This window comes from Nelumbo lutea, chromosome 4 (genome assembly GCF_056320005.1).
Source record: "Nelumbo lutea isolate HS-2025 chromosome 4, American lotus-T2T, whole genome shotgun sequence".
NCBI lineage: Eukaryota > Viridiplantae > Streptophyta > Magnoliopsida > Proteales > Nelumbonaceae > Nelumbo > Nelumbo lutea.
The window spans coordinates 4,964,947-4,987,489 of record NC_142687.1 but is presented as its reverse complement, the minus strand read 5'-3'; the positions used below and the strand labels follow the sequence as shown (position 1 = coordinate 4,987,489).

Genomic DNA, 22,543 nt, shown 5'->3' with positions numbered 1-22,543 from the left:
TGTAACTGGAGATGGCGGTGTCAGGTGGCCGTTTGAAGTGTGGCCGTCAAGCGTCAGATCCCAAGTCAATCAGGTGCGCCGCCCTTGGGCACGAAATTCCTCGGTGTCAGGCATGGTACGGTTTGTTCAATTTGGCGTCCTGGAGGCGAAGTGCTGGAGTGGTAAGCGAGGTGGTCTCGAGTTCGGAGGTATGTCCTATGTTGCCATAGTGCAGGCCAGTTCGGTGAGGTGAGTCCCGAACTGCTATAAGGCAGGCCAGTTCGGTGAGGCATGTCCCGAATTGTTCTAAGGCAGGCTAGTTCGGTGAGGCATGTTCCAAACTGCTATAAGGCATGCTAGTTCGATGAGGTGTTCCGAACTGTCATAGGGCAGGCCAGTTCGGGTTTGATTTGGGGCCCAAGGGAGAGTTCGGGTTCCCAGTAGTGAGTTCGGGCTGTTGGTAGGGAGTTCGGACCACTGGTTCCTGCCTTTGGTGCTCGCGCCTTAGGCGTGCTGTTGTGCCGAACTGTTACCTTTGCCACGTGTTGCGTGATTACGAGATCGGGCCAAATCTTCCTTCATCAAATACCTTTAGAAAAAATTATAAATACTTTTCAATTGTCATATAATTTTCATTATCGACCATCCAAATATTGATAAACCATCCTAAATTCTTGCCTTTTTATTCAAGAAAGTTAGAGTTCAGAATGTTCATTGAAACGTGACTCTAATTTTCTTGAATAAAAGAAGCAATGATTTGGGGTTATTAATTTTTTATCAATAAAAAAAAGTAGAGACACTCCAAAGACATTTGTATCTTTTTCATGTCCCACTTAATAGCTAGATAACGATAGACACTGCATTGACATATTTTTGAAAGTTTGGATACTAAATTATTGTATTTTAAGGTTTGAGAACGAACACTGAGCCCACAATACCCCCTTTTTTTTTGTCTTCAAAGGCAAATTACAGGGTACTCTGCCTATAACGCATGTAATTAACTTTATGATGTTAAGCTGTGGAGAGATGAATTGCAGACGCTGCATCTGAAGCAAAAACATAACTTAATAAATTAGTACTGGAAAAAACTTGAAATCAATGACCAATCAAGTGGTATTCATCAAATTCATGAGGTGTTTTGATTGATCAAACCTCTTCCATACCATATCTTTTCCGTATTATAGATTTTCCCTTTTATAAACATAATACCTTTTCAATTTATATAAATATATTAAATTTCTAAAATTTGGAAAATAAAGGGGGTTTAAAATCTTAATAGGGCAAAAATATTGGAGAATGCGCCCGAAAACATGGCACAAAAGAGAAATAAGGCATGGATTTAGTGGAGGAGAAAATTTGAGCAAAAAAAGCATAAATAAGATAATTTAATTACAGCAGTGATGGAAGAAAAAAAATCTCTTCACCTCATTGTTTCGTTGTCCATGGCTCAAATTTATGATTGATGATAAGATGATAACATGGCACAAAAAGAAATTCTGTCTGCAAGTTTCAGATATAATACAAACTCAAACCTGTTTCCATCATTCTTTGTCGTAGGCCTTTTTCTTTATCATCATCTTCCTTGCCCTTATCGGGCAACTAGAAAGGATGATAAGGTGTGAAGAGGAAATAGAAAAGTTAGGATTAGGGTTTTAACCATGGTTTTTAAAAACGAATCGGTGATCGAATTGGTCAGGGGTCTGGTTATCGGTTTGAACGGTCCGATTATTCAACCTGAATGACCGGTCCATTTTAACAAAAAAATAAAAAGTTTTAAAAAATTGGAAAATGGTCAAAACTGTTCAAACAATTCCAACCGTTAACTGGCCGGTTCAGCGGTTTGCTGATCAAAATCAACGATTTTAAGAAAAAAAAAGGGTTTTAGAAAAAAACGAAACCAGTGAGATGACAGTTTCCGGTTTTCCGGTCCAACCATCCGGTCGGTCCTGTTTTAAAAACAATGGTTTTAACTGTTGCAAAATTATAGTAATTGACGTGTTCCACTTACGTTACATGTCCACATGAGTTGTCGATAGTCGGTAGATATTCTATTTGTAGTAGCAACTAATAAGCTGTGTGTAGTGGATGTGGAGTGCGGACTCATTACGATTTTAACCCATGGGCTGAAGCAGTCCGTGGTAGGTCCATGCATTGCCGGGTCCAGTCATATAACTCATTACAATTGTTCATGACATCACATTGACAATTTGACATCCTATAAAATCGGGTCGGTAAGTGATGACAACTCCATACTAAGCTTCTAAGCCTTGGCATCTGGAATCCAGGCTCGTATGAAACTGTGCACGCCAAACAGTGCTTCAACCTCAACCTAACATGACTATTCACTGCACAGCACAAACGATTTGCGAAAAATAGGAATAAATCCTTAAGTAGTTAAGCCGGGAGCATCAGTACCCCCCACAACGCCTCACAGCCCATCCCCGCAGAGTATTGGGAATATCTCTCGATGATAACACATCGGTTTTGATATTATCATAATACACGGCAGGGATGGGCTGTAGGGCAAGGATGTGTACTCCTTACTTATTGGCCCACTGGTCACTGCTATAAGGTCAACCAACCCTAGGCCCAGTTAGAAGAATGAAATATCGGCTCGAGTAGGGAGGGGTACGGGTACTGATGGGCCTGTATAGTTAGTTTTGGTCCAATATCAACTTTTACTGGACGTTTTTTTTTTAAAGCTCATACTGGTGTGGGACCAAAAAGAAAATAACAAAGAAAGACAGAGAGGCAGAGTGGGAGACCATAACAAATAAAATAAAAATCCAAAAAGCGATGTCCATCGCCCCCTCAATTGGGTTTCTCAGGCCGCGACTAAAGGTGATCAGTGTTAGGACGGATACGTCCCAGCCACTCACATGCTTCATGCCCACCTCTCCTCTCCTCAGCTTTTTTCCCCTCGAAAAGAAAGTAACCTTTTCCATAAGTTTTATGGGACGTTTCTTGAGGACAAATAGATGCAAACAATTCCTGTCATGTGCAATTCTAACTAAATACGGGGAACAACGGATGTTCTTTGCCCTTGGTCAAGCGGGTAAATCCACCTTCAAGTTTTCAATCTAATAATGTCTTAATTAATCCTATTTGCAACTCTGTAGAGATGGCCGAGTTGGTCTAAGGCGCCAGATTAAGGTTCTGGTCCGAAAGGGCGTGGGTTCAAATCCCACTCTCCACAATTTTTATTTAAGATTTTAAGATTTTTACATATAAAAGTCTACCGTATGGTTTGGAGTGAACAGGCATCTTCCACCAAAAATGCTCCCAACATTATTCCAATACGCCACTGCAGCCGCAAATTAATTGTCGATCATGGGGAGATGTTTCCGATATATGGCTGTGATTGTTGGTCGGTAGAGGGTTGGCCTGTTGGGAGTGCTTGTTCTGAACTCGTTTGGAGTTTAGGGGTGAAGGCAAGAAAAAACATTTGCTATATATATAGTAAATAGAACCTTTTAGATGATATCTTCTAATCCTTTAGGCTTAGCTTGGAAAGAGTACAAATGCAAATATATACAGTATAAAACCTTATATTTTATATTATTTTACATACTGGTAGAGGGTTGAAACATGTTTTATTAGCAGGTGACAAGATGTCGAGTTTTCAAGGTGGGACTTCTTGGTACGTTTAAAACCCTTTGGATACCACAAATCTCTTGAAGCGCATTGAAACTTGTAATGTTGGGGGGATTGATCATTGATCATTGATGTGATGAAACAATATGCCTAATAACTAACTAACTGTAGCTCTCCCACCCCGCTCCCCCTCAAAAGCAAGCTAGCTAAGGATTTCAATATAATGGTATCTGTGCATGGACCCTACCATATATGAACTGTAAAGCCTAAACCTAGTTCCGGTTTTAGCCTTCCTAGATGCATTAGGTTAGGCCAAAGGGTGAAAACGAATAAAAAGTAATGATTGACCAACCAAAATCCTAAAGATGTCTGTGTGGGCAAGGGGGATGGGTTAAATCTCAAAACATATGCCCACTTACAAATTACAACCGGACCGGGTTATTTGCTATCTTTTTGAAAATCCCAATAAATGGTCGATCTATACAAAGATTTAAATTATTTAATTGACATCTGATCGAATTAAAAAAAAAAAATAGAAGTTGAAAACTCTTGGAAATCATGTACCAGTTGATAGCTCATGTTATTTCTTGGACACAGCAACACTAATCAGTTGGCATTTTGTATGGGGGCAGTAACAGGACATTTTTAGTAGGCCGTACTAAAAAATCAGAAGTCCTATCTCATATCTAATTTGATTATTTCAGATTCACATAATATATTTATATAATCAGATCAGATTTGGAATTTATCCATCCGATCCAATTAAAATTCAAATTTAACTATATTATAATATTTATTGTTTTTATTATATACATTTTGTAAAAAGTAATTAGATTTTTATTTTTTCTAATATTAAAAAAAATAAAACAAAATTAAATTAAATCCAAATCTATTAAAATTCAAATTCGAATCCAAAGTTTTCAAATCTGATTCAGATGTAGATTTTCAGTAATCGGATCAAATGCTGATTTTACTATAATCCAATAAGAGTCCGATCCAAATACAACCCTAATTTTTAGGGAAAGAAAGTAGAAAGCAAACATTTAAAAAACATTTTGTAGGATGAAAGCCTGCCCGTCGCACGTGTCCATTTGCCCGTGGTGAGAGGTTAGGAGGAAAAGAAAGTGGAAAGAGCCTAGCCTTTTTAAAACGGGAGCCGACAGCCTAGGCCTACCATAAAGTGTATCCCTCCATGAAATGAAAAAGGCTCTCGAACCCAAATTACTCGACGCACGTGCGAACGTAATAATTACTCACACCCACACGGCCACACCCACTCCTGGCACACATTCTCATCTCAGTAATAGATTAAAGAAAAAAACAAAAGGAACAACAACTGGGTTGTTACTGGGTAGGACAAGGAAGAAAAAAAAAAGCTATTTATTTAATGCCAAATATAAGAATAACGCGATCCGTTCTCTAATTCTTGGTTCTCTACTCAAAACGGAACTCTTCACTCGATCATTGAACAACTCTAATCGTAAATGCCCCTTGGTTTCAGCAACTTTTACTTACCAAGACAACGGTAATAAAACAAGACGAAAGGGCATCCTCGTCACTTTGTTGGACTCGAGGTGATTACCTTAGCTCAAGTCATGTTGCATGGTATGCATGTGCATTTTGGTAATTAAATCATCGAGCAACTTGTATATAGAGAGTTAGAGACATCATTTCCGCCAACTTGCAACCTCATCAGGCTCGGCTCTCTTTTCTTCTTCTTCTTCATCACCTTCTTTGTTCTACAAACTACAATGGAGGGAGATGATCACAAAGAATTACAACTACTCTCTGCTGCATCCTCCTCAGCACGTATTTCAGCATGGATGTCGGATTCTTCCAATCCGAGGTCGAAACTGACGGTCTCTGATCCTTTTGACGGGCCATCACTTGACCTGCAATTGTCAATCAGCGTCCGACCATTTCCGCCACAATCAGATTATCTCCTCGGTGGAGCCCTTCACGAAAGTGATGCAAATACTGACATAAGCTGTGTTCAGGCTTTGAAATATCAGGCTGCAGAGCAAATTCGATTAGCTGCCATGGAGAAGGCGTATGCAGAGCGAGTGAGGGAGCTGACGAGGCGGGAGATGGAGTTGGCACAGTCGGAATTTGCGCGGGCAAGGACCTTGTGGGAGAGGGCACGGGAGGAGGTGGAAAAGGCTGAGAGGATGAAGGATAGGGCAACCCGCCAGATAGATTCTACGTGCATGGAGATCACTTGTCAGGCTTGCCGCCAGCGATTCCGACCCTAGTGTGAACAGTGGATGGTGGACTTTCTGGCTTGCTCTTGGCTCAAAAGAAGGGCAAGACCTGTGCACTTTTCATCCCGCTGAAGACAGTCTTTCACTATCGTCCCCCACACTCACCTGTATTGCAGTTGCAAACTGGTTTGAGCCAGTTTTTTTTTTTTTTTTTTTTTTTTTCCGGGGTCCCTCCAAGGCTCCAAGCCAAGCCAAGAAAGTAGCCTAAAACCAGTAAGACGCTAAAATAAATACGCAAAACAGAGAGAGAGAGAGAGAGAGAGAGAGAGAGAGAATAAAATGGCAATATCATTTCACAATTCCATTCCCAACATGACCTGTTATAAGCCTATAATGAATAAAAAAGATTGTAGACTTTTCTTTTAGATGGAAACAAAGCCTTGCTCAAATGGAAAGATAGATTTTCAAATTTTGGGTAAGGAAGAAAAGCACTCAAAACACTTGTCTGATATTTATGTTGATTCTTGAAGTTCTGATGTATTCCAGGAAGCAAACATCATCTTGCCGTGAAAACTGCGCTGCAAGGTGGGTAATTTCAGCATTTTCGTTGTCTGTGAATATCCGCGGTACCCCTGAAAAACAAGAATATAAGAAGTTCATTCAGCCATGCCATGGAGAATAGGCGCAGTGAGAAAACAATAATCCAAACCCATACAAAGCTGGAACCACGAGGGAATAATGGCAGCATCTAGAAAATTAGGCATACATATGGTACATGTGTCAAGGGTGCATGCTTATAATCACAACTTTTTTTGCTTCTAGTTGCTTTAGTTGCTTACTGGTATCAAATAGCATTGAGGCAAAGGAATTACCACCCCATAATGAAGGAGTAATGTACCAAAAAAGGAAAAAAATCAGGTAGAAAAGGCACGCATCCAAGATGTTATTTCTCATCACATTGATGGTACTTGCTATCTAGGATTGAATTCCGACCTTTTTATCTATAATTTCCCTATTAATTATAAACACAACATAACAACTGTTGACCTTGTCCACAATGATCATAACCAAAAGAAAATTTAAAAATTTTATTGGAATCTCTGGATTATTTGGTAACACCAGATGTGCCAACATCGACTAGCTATCTTATTATGTTTTGAATCGATACAGAAGCCTGGGCATCTACAATGTCTCCAACTCTTATTTTATAAAACACCGTTGAAACTCAGGTTCAGTTACTTCAGTACTTGACGAGCAGATCTAACATGGTTAGATTCCTATTTGGAACCTTGATGTGGATAGAACAGGCAAATGAGCCAGAACAAATACAACCAATTTGTCAATATCGAGATGCTGTAGCTGCATGCAATTGTTTTTAACCTCTTAACGTTTGCTCGTCAGAAACCAAATACCCACTACACATGTCCTGGGTTTGACAGAAAAGTTCTCATAGGCTAGGGTGTCTCCACCAAAACCATTGGCCTTAGCAGTGAGCGGTGTTTCTTCTAGATGTTGTTAGAATGGGTTACCATAATTTGTCAGCATCTCCTAACCATTGGTGAGACGGGGATTACCCCAAACAATGACTTTAATAATGCACCGATTAGACTATTTGATAGGATAAAGACATTAAACAACCCAATGGTGAAAAAGGTCCTTAACTTTCCAAGTACGTCATTCTAATGAAACATGTTTCGAGCAATAAGTTAAGAATATGCTAATCCCAAGACCATCAATTATTATTTATCCACCAGATCTTTTGCCATGAATTTCCAATTTCAGCCCAAGGAGCTTAAACCCAGTTGAGAAACCCAGTTCTGCTTCCACTCCAATTCCAAAATCACCTTTTGTTATTACCATCAACTACTGCTATCATTTGTTTTTTATTCTAACTACACAGCAAACAAAAAGAACTTCAAATTCCCTTAGACATAAGCAAACATTCCAAAATTTTCTGTATCTACAAAAATATATACCTATCTTTATGAAACTTAGCATCCCCTTCCACACACATCTATTTGAATTTTATAATTGAATTATTCAATCTCAATATTCTAACAACAGCTGGATTGCCAAATATTGGGCTCAGAATGTGGTAAAGTGCAGGATGGTTTTAGCCTTTTCGGTAAGGAAGAAGGGGATCCAGTTATGTGCATGGCAGCTAGTTGTTGTCTTCTTAGTTGCTCACTTACAGTTGTAACTGTTACAGTAATACACATACACCAAAAAAAAAAAATCATCATCATCTAAGCCTTATTATCAACTATATGGGGCTGGCTACATGAATCCTGTTTCACCATTCTGTTCTATTCAATGCCATGCACCAAAAATTAAAACTAGAAGGAAAAAGAAAAGAAAAACTCATTGAAGGAAGAACTCAAATAGGTTTTTTGATTGATGTTTTATGTCAATTTCTACTAACCTACTCAAACTTGTAACTTACTGGCTCTAGACCAACAGTAATTTTTAAACCATAAAGAATGATCAGATTCACCGCTGTATATGACCATCTCCATTTTAGATTCCTTGCTTGTCATCTTTGATCTCAACAATTCAGAACTATATCAAGGACAATCAATTCTTCCAAAAAGTCTGGTGGATAAACATACAACACATTGTTGTCTGATGCTTTTTAACACTTGTATTATGAAAAAACCTTAATTTCATCTTTCAAATACATATGTTTGGGTTCTAATGGGGCTATTTCGACGGCTCTGGTGGACTTTTGAGACTTTGGAAAAGGAAGAAGTGATGATTTGGGGGTGAGTTCGAAAAAGGAAGAGGGGAGCAGGGCCCACTCAGTGTTAGATGCTGGTGAAGATGGAAAATCTCAATTTCTGCATCTTCAAGGGGCATTTGCGTCAGTGAGGAAGTTTCCAGTGGGGCCCACTCTCCAAGGCCTTTACCAATTAGTGTGAGCAGGTCTCACGCCCCGCCCAAGGCTGGGGTTATTAAGAGGAGTATGAATTTCTTCAAACTCAATATCAATTGTAGGAAGCTGAATAGTCATGTGTTGAACTTTTCCCAAAAGCGAAGAATCATCAGATTGCACAAGGCGTCGAGGCCGAAGGATGTCGAGAGACCCATTGCTGGGAGAACCTCTTCTAGCGTGTCCTGTAGTCATGGCTACAGCATAAGTGTTCCAAATAGCAACGATCAAAACAGGGGAGAATCGGTGATCTTAGATTCTGTGTATTCAGTGGGGGACTACGATGTGTCTAGGAATTCTGGGATCAGTGTGGGCGACTTTGGTCGCAATGGTCAAAGTAGCAGAGAGTCGGATGAAGATTTCGAAGAGTTTCCTTTAAAGCAAAGCTCTGATGCAAGTGCCAAGACCCCTTCCTTGATTGGACTGGATGTTGCTAGGGTCAAGATGGAGATCTACGATGGAGGGAAGATTGGACTGATGGAGAAGGAATTAGTTTCCAATGGGTCTATTGTTGCTACCTGATGAGGGGTAATTTGGCTCGACCTCTCAACACCCAGACACGTGGAAGCAATCTGCTGACTAGATGACAACTCAGTGTTCCCTGCCACCTCAGCAAGCCAAGTCAGCTCCTCTCCGGGATCACATTGCACGTCTGCAAGCCTTATCCTTATCCCGCTCGGATAAGACAGACTCAATAAGCCTTATCAGCAGCTCACACAAAGTCCACCTCCGAGTGCGAAACGGATTCCTAGTAGCACAGGCTGGGGATCTCGGAGGTGCTTCGTAAGACCTACGGCAACTCACCTATATAAGGGCATCAACCCCAATGTTACAAGGTACGCGCGATTATTTGCACACTAGCCTTCTAGCATACAACCTTTCAGCTCGCATACCAGATTACTAACTTAAGCATTGGAGCACCCACACTGGGTAAGCCACCCCGGGTCCTCTGAGCGTTCTTCTCTTGCAATTCGATCGGCCAAAAAAGCAGACCGATGTCCGAGCTGCCCTCCAGCTAGGAGCATTCAGATCGTGCACCATCACTACCCATGCAGAAAATGATGTTGTATGTGAAGGAAGCGAAACTGTTGGTGAGAAATTCTGTTCACAATCCCAGACCAAAGACGTCGGGGATGATCTTCGTGTATTCGAGGAGGTGGTGATAGGGAAATTAGGCATGGATTTGGGAAGGAGGGGAGAGGTTAAGAAAGAATTGAGTGGGACTGAAGCTGTGAAATACAAAAAAAAAATGTTAAGGAGCCTCTGGAGTAATATTCTCTCATACTGTGCATGTAACCAAAATTTTTTCCCGTCTGAAGCTTGGTTTGGTTGGATCTGAGCCTACAAAGAACTACTACAAAAGAGCATACAGAAGAAGGAACAGTAAAACATCTAAAAGTTCAAAGCAAGATCTGGATTTCGAGAACTCTCAGGATGCCTCTAACCCGGGCAAGCAGCTGGGAAATGGTCAGCTTGTTGGCACCCCTGAAAAAAGTTCCAATGCAGTCGGTAGAGAACTTGATATTAGCCTCAAAAAGGAGGTGGAAAAATCTGGATCTGCCTCATTCAAGGTAACGGCTAGAAAGGATGTAGAAATTGGTAAAAGCTTGGGTTTGTTTTTTGAGAGGTGAGGATTTCGCCTTTAAAGCATTTGAAGAGTTTGAGAGGAAGAAGGAAGAGAGCTCGAGAAACGGGTTTTTTTTTTTGATCAATATGAGAAAAGGGTTAATTGGAAGAGGGAAATGGGATGAAGATGGCAACAACCAAAAGGAGGTTCTTGATGGAGAATATTAGATTATCTCTTCTGTGCGTGCCTTTTTTTTCTGGTTTTCAGTTTGTCCTTTTTTCTTGGTCTAGGTATTGGTGTCGGAGGAGTTAGCCTTGCTGTGTTCTGGTGTCTTTGTCTGTTATTATTTGCTGTAAGAAGGGTCTAAGTCAGTTTTCTTCTTTCGGGTGATTTCTTATCACCTTCCTATGTTTTTCTTTTTTTTTTAATGAATTTTCTCTTTACCTTTCAAAAAAAAGTACATAGGATCAGTAAATATGTTTTTTGATGCATCATGCATTTCTGTTCAAATTCCATGAACATTTTGCCCCTAAATATCAACACCTTTTTTTCACTTGATATTCAACTTTTATTAAATGTATTTCTAAAACTCATTTCATATTGTCAAGGTGGAAGAAAGTGTTTACTTATCAGGTCCATCCATGGCCATCTGTTGTCACCAGAAAATATATTGACAGAATATAGACGTTGAGACCATTTCCCAAGACTGATAAGGTCCAAAGGAATAATCATTTCTTTACATGATTCTAATACATGTCAGGAATTGAGATTTTTAACCTAGGGTAAGTGCTAAATGTATTTTCCCTATCCTTATGCATATCACCACTAGAATCTAGAGCATCACAGTCAGAAGATAACAAGGAAAAAGTAATAAATCATTATGGATGTATAAAGGTCAATCTGTATTAATGAATAGGGGGTTAACCCAAGTTACATGGTGCCATTTATAGATGCATGTAATTGAGAATTGAGTACAAGAGATGCACAAAAAGATCAGGGGGGGGGTCATATACTGAATTACTGATTATTGATCCTATATCACAATTCACAAAGAGAGAGAGAGAGAGAGAGAGAGATTGGACTGTTATGATCATCTCATTAGATCAATTTTTAGCTTGGGCAGTTGCTGAAGGCATAGGCCTCACATGAAGCGTACATCTGATTTATATCAATGAGCATGTAACACTTCATCATAGTTGTCAAGGCATCACCTAGGCGACTAGGCGCCTTATATAATATCATTTATATTGCTGTATCTTATTAATATGGATGCTAATACATTTTATTATATGATGCATACATCATTTATACTTTGTTTTAATGTTTTACTATTGAAATTTAAAAGATCAAAGGGTTTTGAGGTAAAACAGAAATTCCATCCTTGTTTTTTCTATCTTGAATATTTATCATATAAAGTTAATAACCTTCTTTAGCTGCTAGTTGATATGAAATTGATCTATTAAATAATTATAGTATTACTTTTGAAAATAATGAAATTAATATATGTAAAAGATTTTTATCTTTTAGATGTGATAATTTGCCACATTTTTAGAGGAAATTTAATGTTCTTAATAAAGAGAATTCCTATTTTTTTCAATTAATCTACATGCAGAATGGTATATAAAACTAGGGAACTAACCAAAAGTTAGTTTTTTATATTATAAAATTCTTATCGCCTAGGCGACTAGGCGCCCCAGTGTCACCCAGAACCACCTAGATGCCTTGAAAATTATACACTTCATATTTGTGTCTCAGGGTGACAGGGCTATGTCTCACTCAACTCAAGATTCATGTCTAAAAAAACCTCTAAAAACAGAGCTATTGATCTTTAACCTTAATATTTTTGAATCACATAAGGTAAAAAGTTTGAGAGAGAACATATGAATAAATTGTTGCATTTTGAGGTATATTTATCATTGTAGCATGAGTGCTAAAGGGTTGAACTGACCATGGAAACATTCCCTTGCCTCTCCTGCCATAAGTACAATATCGCCACTGCGAACAAACATTGCTATTGGATCATCCTCTCTAGACTTTCCCCCCAGTAGAAAGATAGCCTTGCAGCCCAAACTGATTCATAGAAAGAAAACAGGAATATTTTTCTCCAACAAGAAAGTACTGTATGCAAAACAACAGATAACAAGATACCTGATGCTTACTATAGGTTTACTCCAATCTGCTTCCATGTCATCGAGGTGACCCCCAAGCATATCACCTGCCAAGGGGGAACAGGGAAAGCTATAAAAAAGGAGGATTATCGCAACTAAAGGATAATACTTGCTACATACACCAGTTGATGGGCCTAGATGAGTTATATGTTCTTGTCATTCAATTTGATAGCCCACACAATAGCAATTAAATGTACCATAAGGAGTCAAAAAATGTATTAGGCTGCAGACCTAAACCAAAGTAATTTACTATTGCAGCTTCAGGCTGGAATTCTTCCCCCATTAGCAAGGCAGGTGCAGACATTCTTTTCGCAAGTTCACAAAGTGCCTCTGGAATCTTGTTATGTGGGAGAGAAACATCATAGTTGCGCTGAATGGTGAACATATACCAGTTTAGGGACCCAAAAAATCAGAAAATGTATGGATATATAAATTATTCACACACACACACACACACACACATATACATACATACATATAAAAGTGCAATATGTAGGACGGTCATGAATATATAAAAATGCAATGGCATCATATTCCTTTATAGGGAAACAAAGCACTGATTGTAATCAATATTGACATGAAGAATCTTTCTGTTAAACCTCAGAGAATATGAAATTGCATTCCACCCAAATTTGAAACTACAGTGCATCTAATAAAGAAGCTGAATAACAGATTATCTTTTTTTTTTTTTGATAGGAAACGGTTGCTTTCATTAAAGATACTTGAACACAAGTACAACTATCAACCACCCAATTATAGGGTGTTGACCCCATTGGAATACTTGAATAACAGATTATCTTGACTAATTAGTTTATAGTTTCCTGAATCAATTGTCTCTTTATTGCCTTTGACATATTTTAATTGCATCAAAGAAGGATGCAATTTCCATCCATCTATATGCTTGGGATTTATTAAAAACCAGCCAGAGACCTTGCCAACGGGCTCAGTTGGCACCCAGTTCAAATTAGAAATTATAAAGGAATTATGGCAAGTTGGCAACTGACCAACTACTGCTCATATAGAAAGTATAACCAACCACTAAAAGCTGTGCAAGCAGTTATTAATTTGCTTCTTAAATTGTATGACTATCTTAAAGAAGATAAACTACTAGAATTGCTTCTAACAGCATACATGCATTCAGCAGTATGTAATCTTCAGCATTTCTTAGTCATAAAATCATGGTCTAAAACTATCAATAAGTGTATGATTATGAGAACATCATATTCATAATTTGTCAGAATTTACTACCTGAATTTTTTGCCATCACAAGTCATAGTTATGCACTTCAAATTTTGTAATTATCTACTGTTGAAGGAATTTAAAAGAAACAAATAATATTTAAATAGTTTATAGCCCAAATAAGTAGGTTGGCTAGTGTGTTAGCTAAATCATGAAAACTAAATAAGGTGTCCCGTAGGCCCTCTCTTTAAGTGGGAAGGACAGATTTTCTTCACCTAGGGGAGGGGGGGAGTTGCATAACTACCCCACTCCCTATTTAAGCACCTTAAGGGGAAACTAGAGGATCCTCTTTCGACAAAATTGTGTCTTAGAGCATACCACTCTTAGAAATTCTTTAAAAGAGAGAGAGAGAGAGAGAGAGAGAGAGAGAGAAGAAAAGAGAAGCTCTTAGGAGAAGACAGGGAAGAGAAAAAGAAACCTCACTAATAATACAGGTAGGTAAGAAGAAAGTCCTCTCTATAAATACTTCCCATATGTATCTTCTGTTATGTATCCAATGTTTTAAAAGCGCAAGGGCCAATTTGCGCATGAGTCGCAAGGCACAAGGCGAGGCACGCGCCTCTTTAAGCAAGGCGTAAAATTACAAAAAAAAAAAACTAAAAAATAAAAAGAGTTAGAAAATTCAAAAAAAAATCCAAAAAAAATGCAAAAATAAAAAATAAAAAAGTATTAAACATAACGTTAATAAAAAATATAAACTTAAATTTTAAAATAAAAGTTTTAAAAAACCTATTGTCTAAAATTAAAATACATAAACATAACATGTAAAGTGTATTCAAATGAAAATTAAAAAATAAAAGCAAACATATAAAGAATTTTCAAGCATGTAAAATCCAGTCTCTTTTTTTCCTTAATTGCATTGCTTTAAGTAACTAATGTGATATAAAACACATTGCATTCTTGATTCTATGAGTTGCCTTTGTACAACGCCCCTTGAGGCAAGCCCAAACAAGTCTATGTTAGGGTCTGAAATTCTTATTTCTCACATAAAAAATAATGATTTTATAACTTTCATTGCCTCTTAAGAAGATTTTTTATTGCAATGAATGAATGAACAACATTAACAAATAGAGATGTAATTAAGGGGAACAATCCATATGATTCCTTGAATGGGTTACTCAAAAGAATAAAACTCAATCACTCAATTGAGTCAATTATGTTGCATGAGAATTTGCTAAAATTTTCTCACCAACATCTACATAGAAACTCCAATTGTGGAAAAAATTGGCCACATAGAGCCAAGCAGCCAGCTTTTTTAGATTTCAAAACTTCTAGATAGATTCTTAGTTAAATATAAGGAGCAACACTCCGCTATTCACAATAAATTGACTGAAGATTATGTACTGCTGATAAAAAAAAAGATATATAATATACACAAATGAGTGATGAAAGCAATAAAACTAATTGGCTTATGAATGTAGATAACACATTAAGAGATAAGTAAGCATGGGCTTTGCAAATATAGTATACAATTGATGAACTTTTTGAATAATTATAGAAAACAATATATGTACTCCATAACATAGTGTTGTCTAAACTATATTAGGACAGATTCTTTCATTTACTAAGCGAGATTCTTTTTTGGTATGTTTTGCATAGGGGATCTTTGTTACCTACAATTGTTTAACGCCTTTAACATTGATAAAGTATATTCATAGTTATCAATTGAAAACAGAAAAATTATTAGGATGGGTGCATGGTTTGAGAGACAAATAACAATCTAATGCATTCTTTCAACTTATTATTATTGTACAAACCATCGAACATTGGACTCCACACCCTGCACCCACTCTACATGTCCTCGTGTTCTGAGAGGTTGTAACTACCATCTATAATACTCAGCCTACTACCCTAATGCACTAATGGATAAGGTAGTATTGGATGTCCATGGTTCTTGATAAACAATAAAACTTATCTATCTATTCAGATGAAAATCTCAAAAAAAAAAAAAAGTAGAAGGGCATTGATCTTGCATGACCTTGGACCAGTCAAATTGCAGCCCAAGGGTGCTCCACCGTAGTTTCCGCAGTAGAACAGTAGCTGCAATTGACTTGCATGGTTGCCCTTTCGATATTGCAACAGTTTCCTCAGAAAATTGCCACTTACACCCATCTGCATCTTTTATGCCAGAATCAGGCCCACCACTCACATCTTTGACTGAATTCTCCACTTCTACCCAAACTTTCTTATTTTTTGCTGCTATAAATAAGTCAGGAATAGGTCCATACACTGCATTGTGGTTGGTTCTGTTGGGAGGCTGTGGAAAACTAGTTAAGCTTTCCTTGATCCAATATTGCTGCTCCTCAATACTCAATGCTCCAGGAATAAAGTAGAATCCTGCAATGGAGAAATACAAGAAAATTTTCAATTTAGGCACTGGCTACAATAAAGCATGATCTTCTGCTGAAAAGAAAGAAACAGTGGGCCTGATTGGGATAGCTAAAAGCTTTGGTTGAGCTGCTTTGGAGAAGCCATTAAAATAAGCTACAAGGGAAAGCCCTTTTTTTGGCCGAAGGACAGCAAAGTTAGGTTTTTCGATGTCACCAAGCATTGCTTATATGTTGTCTGGGTGCGGCCCTCCTCACAAAGCCAAAAGCCGACAAGGGAAAGCCCTCCTAAAATGGCACATTATACAGAGCAACCCAACCTACAAGTTGTGAACATGAACGGCAGATGGAGAGTGGTTAGAGCTCTTTAAGAAGACGTCCCGAAAACATTAACCAAATCTTTAGCCTGTTCATCAATTATTTCCTTTATTTTCAGTTGCTATTTTGCATTGAGAAAATGGTAATCTGCCACATTTTATTTTCTACCTAATGGATTTGATTATGATGCCACGCCCATCTATTGTTTCTTGTTCCTTTATCAATGTAATAGCTTGTTGCCATGACTTCGTTAGTATGATCCCATCAATTCCTATTGTGAAGATTGGTAACCCTAATAGATTAATTGTGAATTTGTGATGCCACACCATCTACTGTCTCTTGTTCCTTTATCAATGTAATAGCATGTGACTAAGACTTGGTTGGTGTGATCTACAGATCCCATCAATTCCTATTGTGAAGATTGATCAATCCTATGGCTTCATTTAGAAGGCCCTTGGGGGATGAACTGGACACAGACCTAACCTTTGGCATTTTTTGCACAGAGTACCCACTCTCAGACTTGAATCTGCATATCCACACTTTCCAGCCGAAGATTTTAATATTGAACCAATTAGTGTCCCCTTCAATGGCTCCATTTCAATGAGGTAATTTGTTTTAAGGACAGCATCATTGGGTGTTTGTTTACTTTAACATGCAGTGTGGCATTCAATTTCCTTGAGAAAACATGTTATTTGTTCCAAATCATCAAACTAAATGCTTTAAATATTAACCTTTACAATGCTAGTTAAACTGAGTCATTATTTTGGTTGGTAAATGAGGTAAGCAGTGCCAGAAGGAAGATCTACAATCGAATGAAACAACACTGCATTGTTGTCTACTATTGAGTACTTGGCTACCACAGCAATTCATCTTTTCCTTCGCATGCCAAAATACAGAATGAATTAATTGAAATTACTTAGAGGGTGGGCCCTGGCGCAACGGTTGGGTTGCTCCATGGCGACCTAGATGACCAGGGTTCAAATCTTGGAAACAGCCTTCTCTGTATGTACAGGGTAAGGTTGCGTACATCTGTGATCTGCCCCTCCCCAGACCCCGCATTGGCGGGAGCCTCGTGCACTGGGCCGCCCTTAACTAACAACTTACTTTCACCCAGATCAAACAATTCCAGTATTTGGTGTCTGGAAGACGTGCAATTGTTTCATGAGTTGGTCCAGCTAAATTCGAGAGTTTTATTCTAGGGTTTCCCTTAGTTTGAATAGAATTCAGTATCAGCAGCACCAATATAAAACAACCGCTGAAACAGAGCATTGGGGTTTAATGTCCTATCAATAATTAGTAGAAAAGAAGCCCTAAAGAACCAGAAGAGAAGGCTCAAAACGAGTACGAAGAATCAACTACAAAAACAAAATTCGCATACCGGGGCGATTTTCGATGCCGAAAACGGGAAGATTGGAGTCGCAACGAAGTTTGAATATCCCGGGTGGTGTTTCGCCGTTTTGGTTGAAGGATTCGAGTACAGACTTGAAGTCGACCACCTCCGATAACTCTACCTTTTTGGGTTGTCTTTGCCTGGAAAAAACAATTGTGAAATTGAAGGAAATGGGAGGGGGAGGGGGGGAAGAGGAAGTAACCAGTGTAAGAGAATACGAAGGACGTTTGGTTCTTAACATGTACCCTTTAGACGACTTCTTGTTAGTGTGGTTGTAATACAGCTTGTATTTCTTCTCTGCACGTCTGAAAGCAGTTCGTTCGGAATCGTCGGGAGCTCTGTCGGATTCGTACATTTTGACCGTCGTGCTGTTCAAGACTTGCTACTTCATCTTAACAAGTTCACATGGCTTCCTAAGGAGGCTGAGAAGCGGTGTTTGCTAACTAAAATTATTTGAATCTTACATATCATTACACTGTACTACCCATTTAACTCCGCCGCCAACCCCCGCCCCCGAAACTTTCATCTGTGAATTGCGACCAAAATCGTACGAACTTTCAGATTATGACAAAGATCCCCTCTTCACTGGTGAGTGACGAAAATTATAATACCCACTCAAAAATTTCTATGAAATGAAAAATATAATAAAAAAAATTATCACAACTTAAAAATATAATAAAAAATAAAAAATTTATCACAACTTAAAATTGCAACAAACATAACATGCAATTAATATCAACCAAACCGATAATAAATAAAAATAAAAAATGATAAAACATCATTATGAAAAAAAGTAATTTTAGTATTTTAAAAAGTTTAAACAGTCACATGAATATCTTTTTCAAAGTTAGGGCTTTGTTAAAATCTGAAAGTTTAGGGTATTTATCACAAATGAAAGTTTAGGGTAATTGCCACCACCCCAAAGGATAAATCTGTAATATGAGCCGTGGTGGGAGAAAACTTTGGCTACTTCGAAAAAATCAGCTTGCTTTTTTCTAACTTGGGTTTATCAATGGGTCGGGTCCAACCCGATGGACCGGACCAGTTTTGGTTCTAGAAATTGTTCTGATGATGGATCAGTTGTAGTTCCTAACAAATTGTCCCAATTATTGTCAGTTAGAAACTGGGTCCACCATGTCTGGAACCGATTATATATATATATATATATATATTATGTAGTTAATAGATTAACTATATAGTTAATAAATTATATATTATATAATATTTAAACAACATATGTTCAAAATGATCAATTGGACAGGGTTTCATTCAAAACGCTATTGAAATGGAGACTGAATCTGCACCTCACATCTGGCGCCTCACACGCACATCGTATCGTGCATTAGAAAGATCTCCTGTAAATATTAGTTATTATTTGTGAGGAGCAGATTCCGTCTCATTGAAATGAGCCTTTTTTGTTTTCTCCATTTTGAAAGGCAAAAACGAAGCTGGAACTTTGTAAGTATAGAAAATAGGAAAAGGGGTTACAGCTGGGACAACTTGATCTTCTCTCTAGTTGTCCGTCCATTTCTCCTCTCTCGCCGTTGGTATATTCTCTCTTGTTGGCCCCTTCTCTCTCGCTGCCAATCTCCTCTCTCATCAATCTCTTCTCTCTCCGTCATCAGTCTCTCTCTCATTTTTTAGTTTTTGTCAATTGACTTTCTTCTTATTTTTAATAGTTGATCTCCACTGTTGAACTTCGCTATTGGGGTTAAATCATTAAGGGTTTCATTTAAAATTAATCTGTATTGCTGAACTCGGCTATTGAGACTAAGCCATTAAGGGTTTTTCATTTTAAATTGATCTCCACTGTTGTACTCGGTCGTTGGGAGTTTGAAATTGGTCTCCACTGTTGAACTCAATTGTTGTTTCTTTGTATACAGGTTTATTATAATTGGGTCCATCGGGTTGAACCCAATTGTCTCAATAACCAATTGGTTTGATTCTGGTTCCAAAATTGTAAACCCTATAGGGTTTGGTTTGATTGCGGATCCATGATATTCCAAAATTACAAACCCTTACGCATTAACAATCCTAAGCTTGACTTGTTTTAAAGCTTCATGTGCATGACACGTTATCATGAGTGCAGGGCAAAAGAGTAACTGCAATTAAAATTTTAATTAAAAACAAAGGATTGGACTGGATAATGGGTCATGTGACTCATGTGTATAAAGACCTAGGCTTTTTTTTTAGAGATGGCCAAAGCTTTTCATAATCATTAGCTAACTATGTATAGCTGAGTGAGCATGTGCATCATATTTGGTAAATACATGTATGAATCAATTGGATTTCCTCCTCACACCCACTTCATTGCATGTTACAACCTTACATTGGGAACATCTCCTATATTTCTACGGTTTCATTCATGGGAAATGTATGGCCACAAGTGTTGTGATGTGGATGTAAGGACCATTTTGTGAGGAGGAAATCCAGATTTGTATGAATCCAACTATGGCCGGCATTACAGCATGTTACATTAAAATTTCAATCTATCACATTAAAGCATGACATGGTGTATTTACTTTTCATTGATTTATGTTTCATAAGCTGTAATTTTCATGGTTTTCAAAACTGAATTGGATCAGACGGTCAGACCGAAAAAAGTGGTAACCGGTCAGCCACCCAAGTCTGGTTTTATTAAAAATCGGAATTTGTTAAAAAACCTTGAAATTTTCAAAAAAACGCTGACCCGGGCAGCAGTTCTAAGGTTAATATTTTTATTTTAATGTTTTAAATAAAAAACAAAAAATAAAATACCTATTATATTCCAACTAGTTCGAATCTATTATTCGGTTTTCCTTTTAGCTTTAGAGTTATTTCTCGAGTTCCCTCCTCACTCCTTAGTCCTCTCAACCCTCACACCCTACCACTTGCGGCGGCCATCACCTCCGGCATCGCAGCACACACCAAAAAGAGTCACCCTCACCCCAGCACTTGCAGCAACGTTCGACAACGAAAAGATTCACCAGACACCAGTGCTTGCAGCGGCACTCAACACTCAACATTGGGTGTTGGCGAGCAAGCCCATTGTCAAACTTCTTGGAGCAGCACTTGTAGGCTTGCAGCAGCAACTTGCCTACAACCAAGCTTGACTGTCCGAGCCCACCAGCGATGAATCCTTGAAGGTATAACTTTTTTGTGATTTAATTGATTTTTGAATTTTTTTCATTCATTTGGTTCATCAGCCCCTGTTTGTTCTTCATTTGGTTCATCATTTTGCTTTGGATCTACTAGGTAGAGGCTTTTAGTGAATGCTTTATAATTATGAGCAATAGACGATAAGCTGATAGATTACAAACAGAATATGTTTGAATAAAAATGATGCATTTTTTACTTGGTGACTCCATAGTCGCTTAATTTCAAACATCTTTTTTGCATATATGTAAATTGTAGGGAAGTCTTATCCACCCATCTCTAGATGTTCATGTTGAAAGTTAGGAGTTCATCTGATTCTATAACCATTACTGACTAAGCATTTTAGAATGGAAAGAATGGAATTTTTCAAATTGCCCAACCATGCCAAACCTATCTCTTTGGTTTCTGATTGGAAATTCAGAACTACAAATCTTTTGGAATTATAGATCTGTACAGAACTACAGATTATTAGACTACCCCAAAGCAAGATGGAGCAAGTTGCCTTGCATCAGGGCCTTGGGTTTTTGGTTATTAGACTATAGATCTTTTGGCATGGATGCTTCAGGTAGGCCAAAAGGGTCTAAGTACTACAGTTGAAATTTTTTCTATTTGGAAAACTTCCTATATATATATATATTTTTTTTTTTTAATTTTTTGTATTTTATTATTTTTAAATTTTTATTTTTTCATATGTTGTTCTTTTTCCTGTATTTTTCTGTGTACTTTTTTTTTGTATTTTATTTAACTTTCTATGGTGTTTTTTATTATATATAAGTATTTTTTTTGTTTTTTATTTATTTATGAAGTCATGGGTGTTCGACCTGAACGGTTGAACTGCCGAACCAGAAAACGGTGCCCTGATCGGTTCGGCCACCGGTTTGGTTTTAAAAACCACGATAATTTCACATTTCACATGGTGTATTTATCATCAAAAACTTTAAAAATGTCACTATAATGTATTATTTTACACTAGTTCATTCACCTTATACTTCATACGTACATTAAAGTTTGCCCAATATGATTTCCTATTTAATATCTTCATAGTTTAAAATTTTAGAGTGAATTTTTGTTATATTTTATATCTAAATACGTGCATAATAATATTATATATATTTTAAAATTTTGAATATGTATATCATATCATATATAAAATTAGGCTTTTCTACAAGTTATGCTTTTTTTTGTATTGGTGTGGGGTGCCAAATACCATTAATAACCCCCCTTTCTCCTAAATTGGTGGTTGTGGGAATCAATTCCACGTTAATATCGGTATGGCGCAGCTAGGAATTTTCTTTTTTTTTCGGGGGAGGGAGAGTTAAACAAGAAAATGAGATAGGGATATACGTAGGGTTTAAGGAAAAATGGCTAAGAAGTAGGGTCTATTACAGATTTTTTTAAAGTATATATATTATATGTATTTTGGGGGTTGGAGGAGCAGAAGGTGATCCTATACATTTAGTTCAAGTATTGGTGAGGCCAAGGACCCACTTTATTACGTTTTTTTGAAACAAAAAATAATTGAGGGGGTGGTCGAGGACCCCTATCAATATACTTGGCTCCACCCGTAAATACTGGAATGAATCAGCTGATATACAACGAGCCACCCCTATAATGGTGAGTTATGTTATTACATGCTTTAGTTGAATATCACGTAAGGTGCACGAGGCTCATTGACAATTGGTCCTTTGATATGGAT

General features: G+C 37.7%; 2 protein-coding genes and 1 non-coding gene across 4 annotated transcripts; 2 read left to right on the top strand and 1 right to left on the bottom strand.

Moving 5' to 3' along the window:
• The first annotated feature begins 3,094 nt into the window (after nucleotides 1-3,094).
• On the top strand, nucleotides 3,095-3,175 carry TRNAL-AAG (transfer RNA leucine (anticodon AAG)). Its single transcript has one exon. It is a non-coding gene; the product is annotated as a tRNA-Leu (tRNA).
• A 2,149-nt stretch (nucleotides 3,176-5,324) lies between these two features.
• Nucleotides 5,325-6,100, top strand: LOC148853513 (SHOOT GRAVITROPISM-like protein). The gene has a single exon (XM_088984894.1). The coding sequence runs from the start codon at nucleotides 5,325-5,327 to the stop codon at nucleotides 5,823-5,825; it is 501 nt and encodes a 166-aa protein (XP_088841020.1). The 3' UTR covers nucleotides 5,826-6,100.
• LOC148853512 (oxidoreductase, 2OG-Fe(II) oxygenase family protein) lies at nucleotides 6,101-18,329 on the bottom strand. Of its 2 annotated transcripts, none has more exons than XM_088984892.1 (7): nucleotides 17,958-18,329; nucleotides 17,701-17,852; nucleotides 15,656-16,014; nucleotides 12,670-12,808; nucleotides 12,419-12,485; nucleotides 12,219-12,340; nucleotides 6,101-6,406 (listed from the first exon to the last, which is right to left on the bottom strand). In XM_088984892.1, exons 1-7 carry the CDS (start codon nucleotides 18,065-18,067, stop codon nucleotides 6,267-6,269), a joined length of 1,089 nt encoding a protein of 362 aa, XP_088841018.1. In that variant the 5' UTR covers nucleotides 18,068-18,329; the 3' UTR covers nucleotides 6,101-6,266. The 2 variants fall into 2 exon arrangements, with proteins under 2 accessions (XP_088841018.1, XP_088841019.1); XM_088984893.1 differs by having other exon boundaries at nucleotides 12,219-12,265.
• Nucleotides 18,330-22,543: the final 4,214 nt, after the last annotated feature.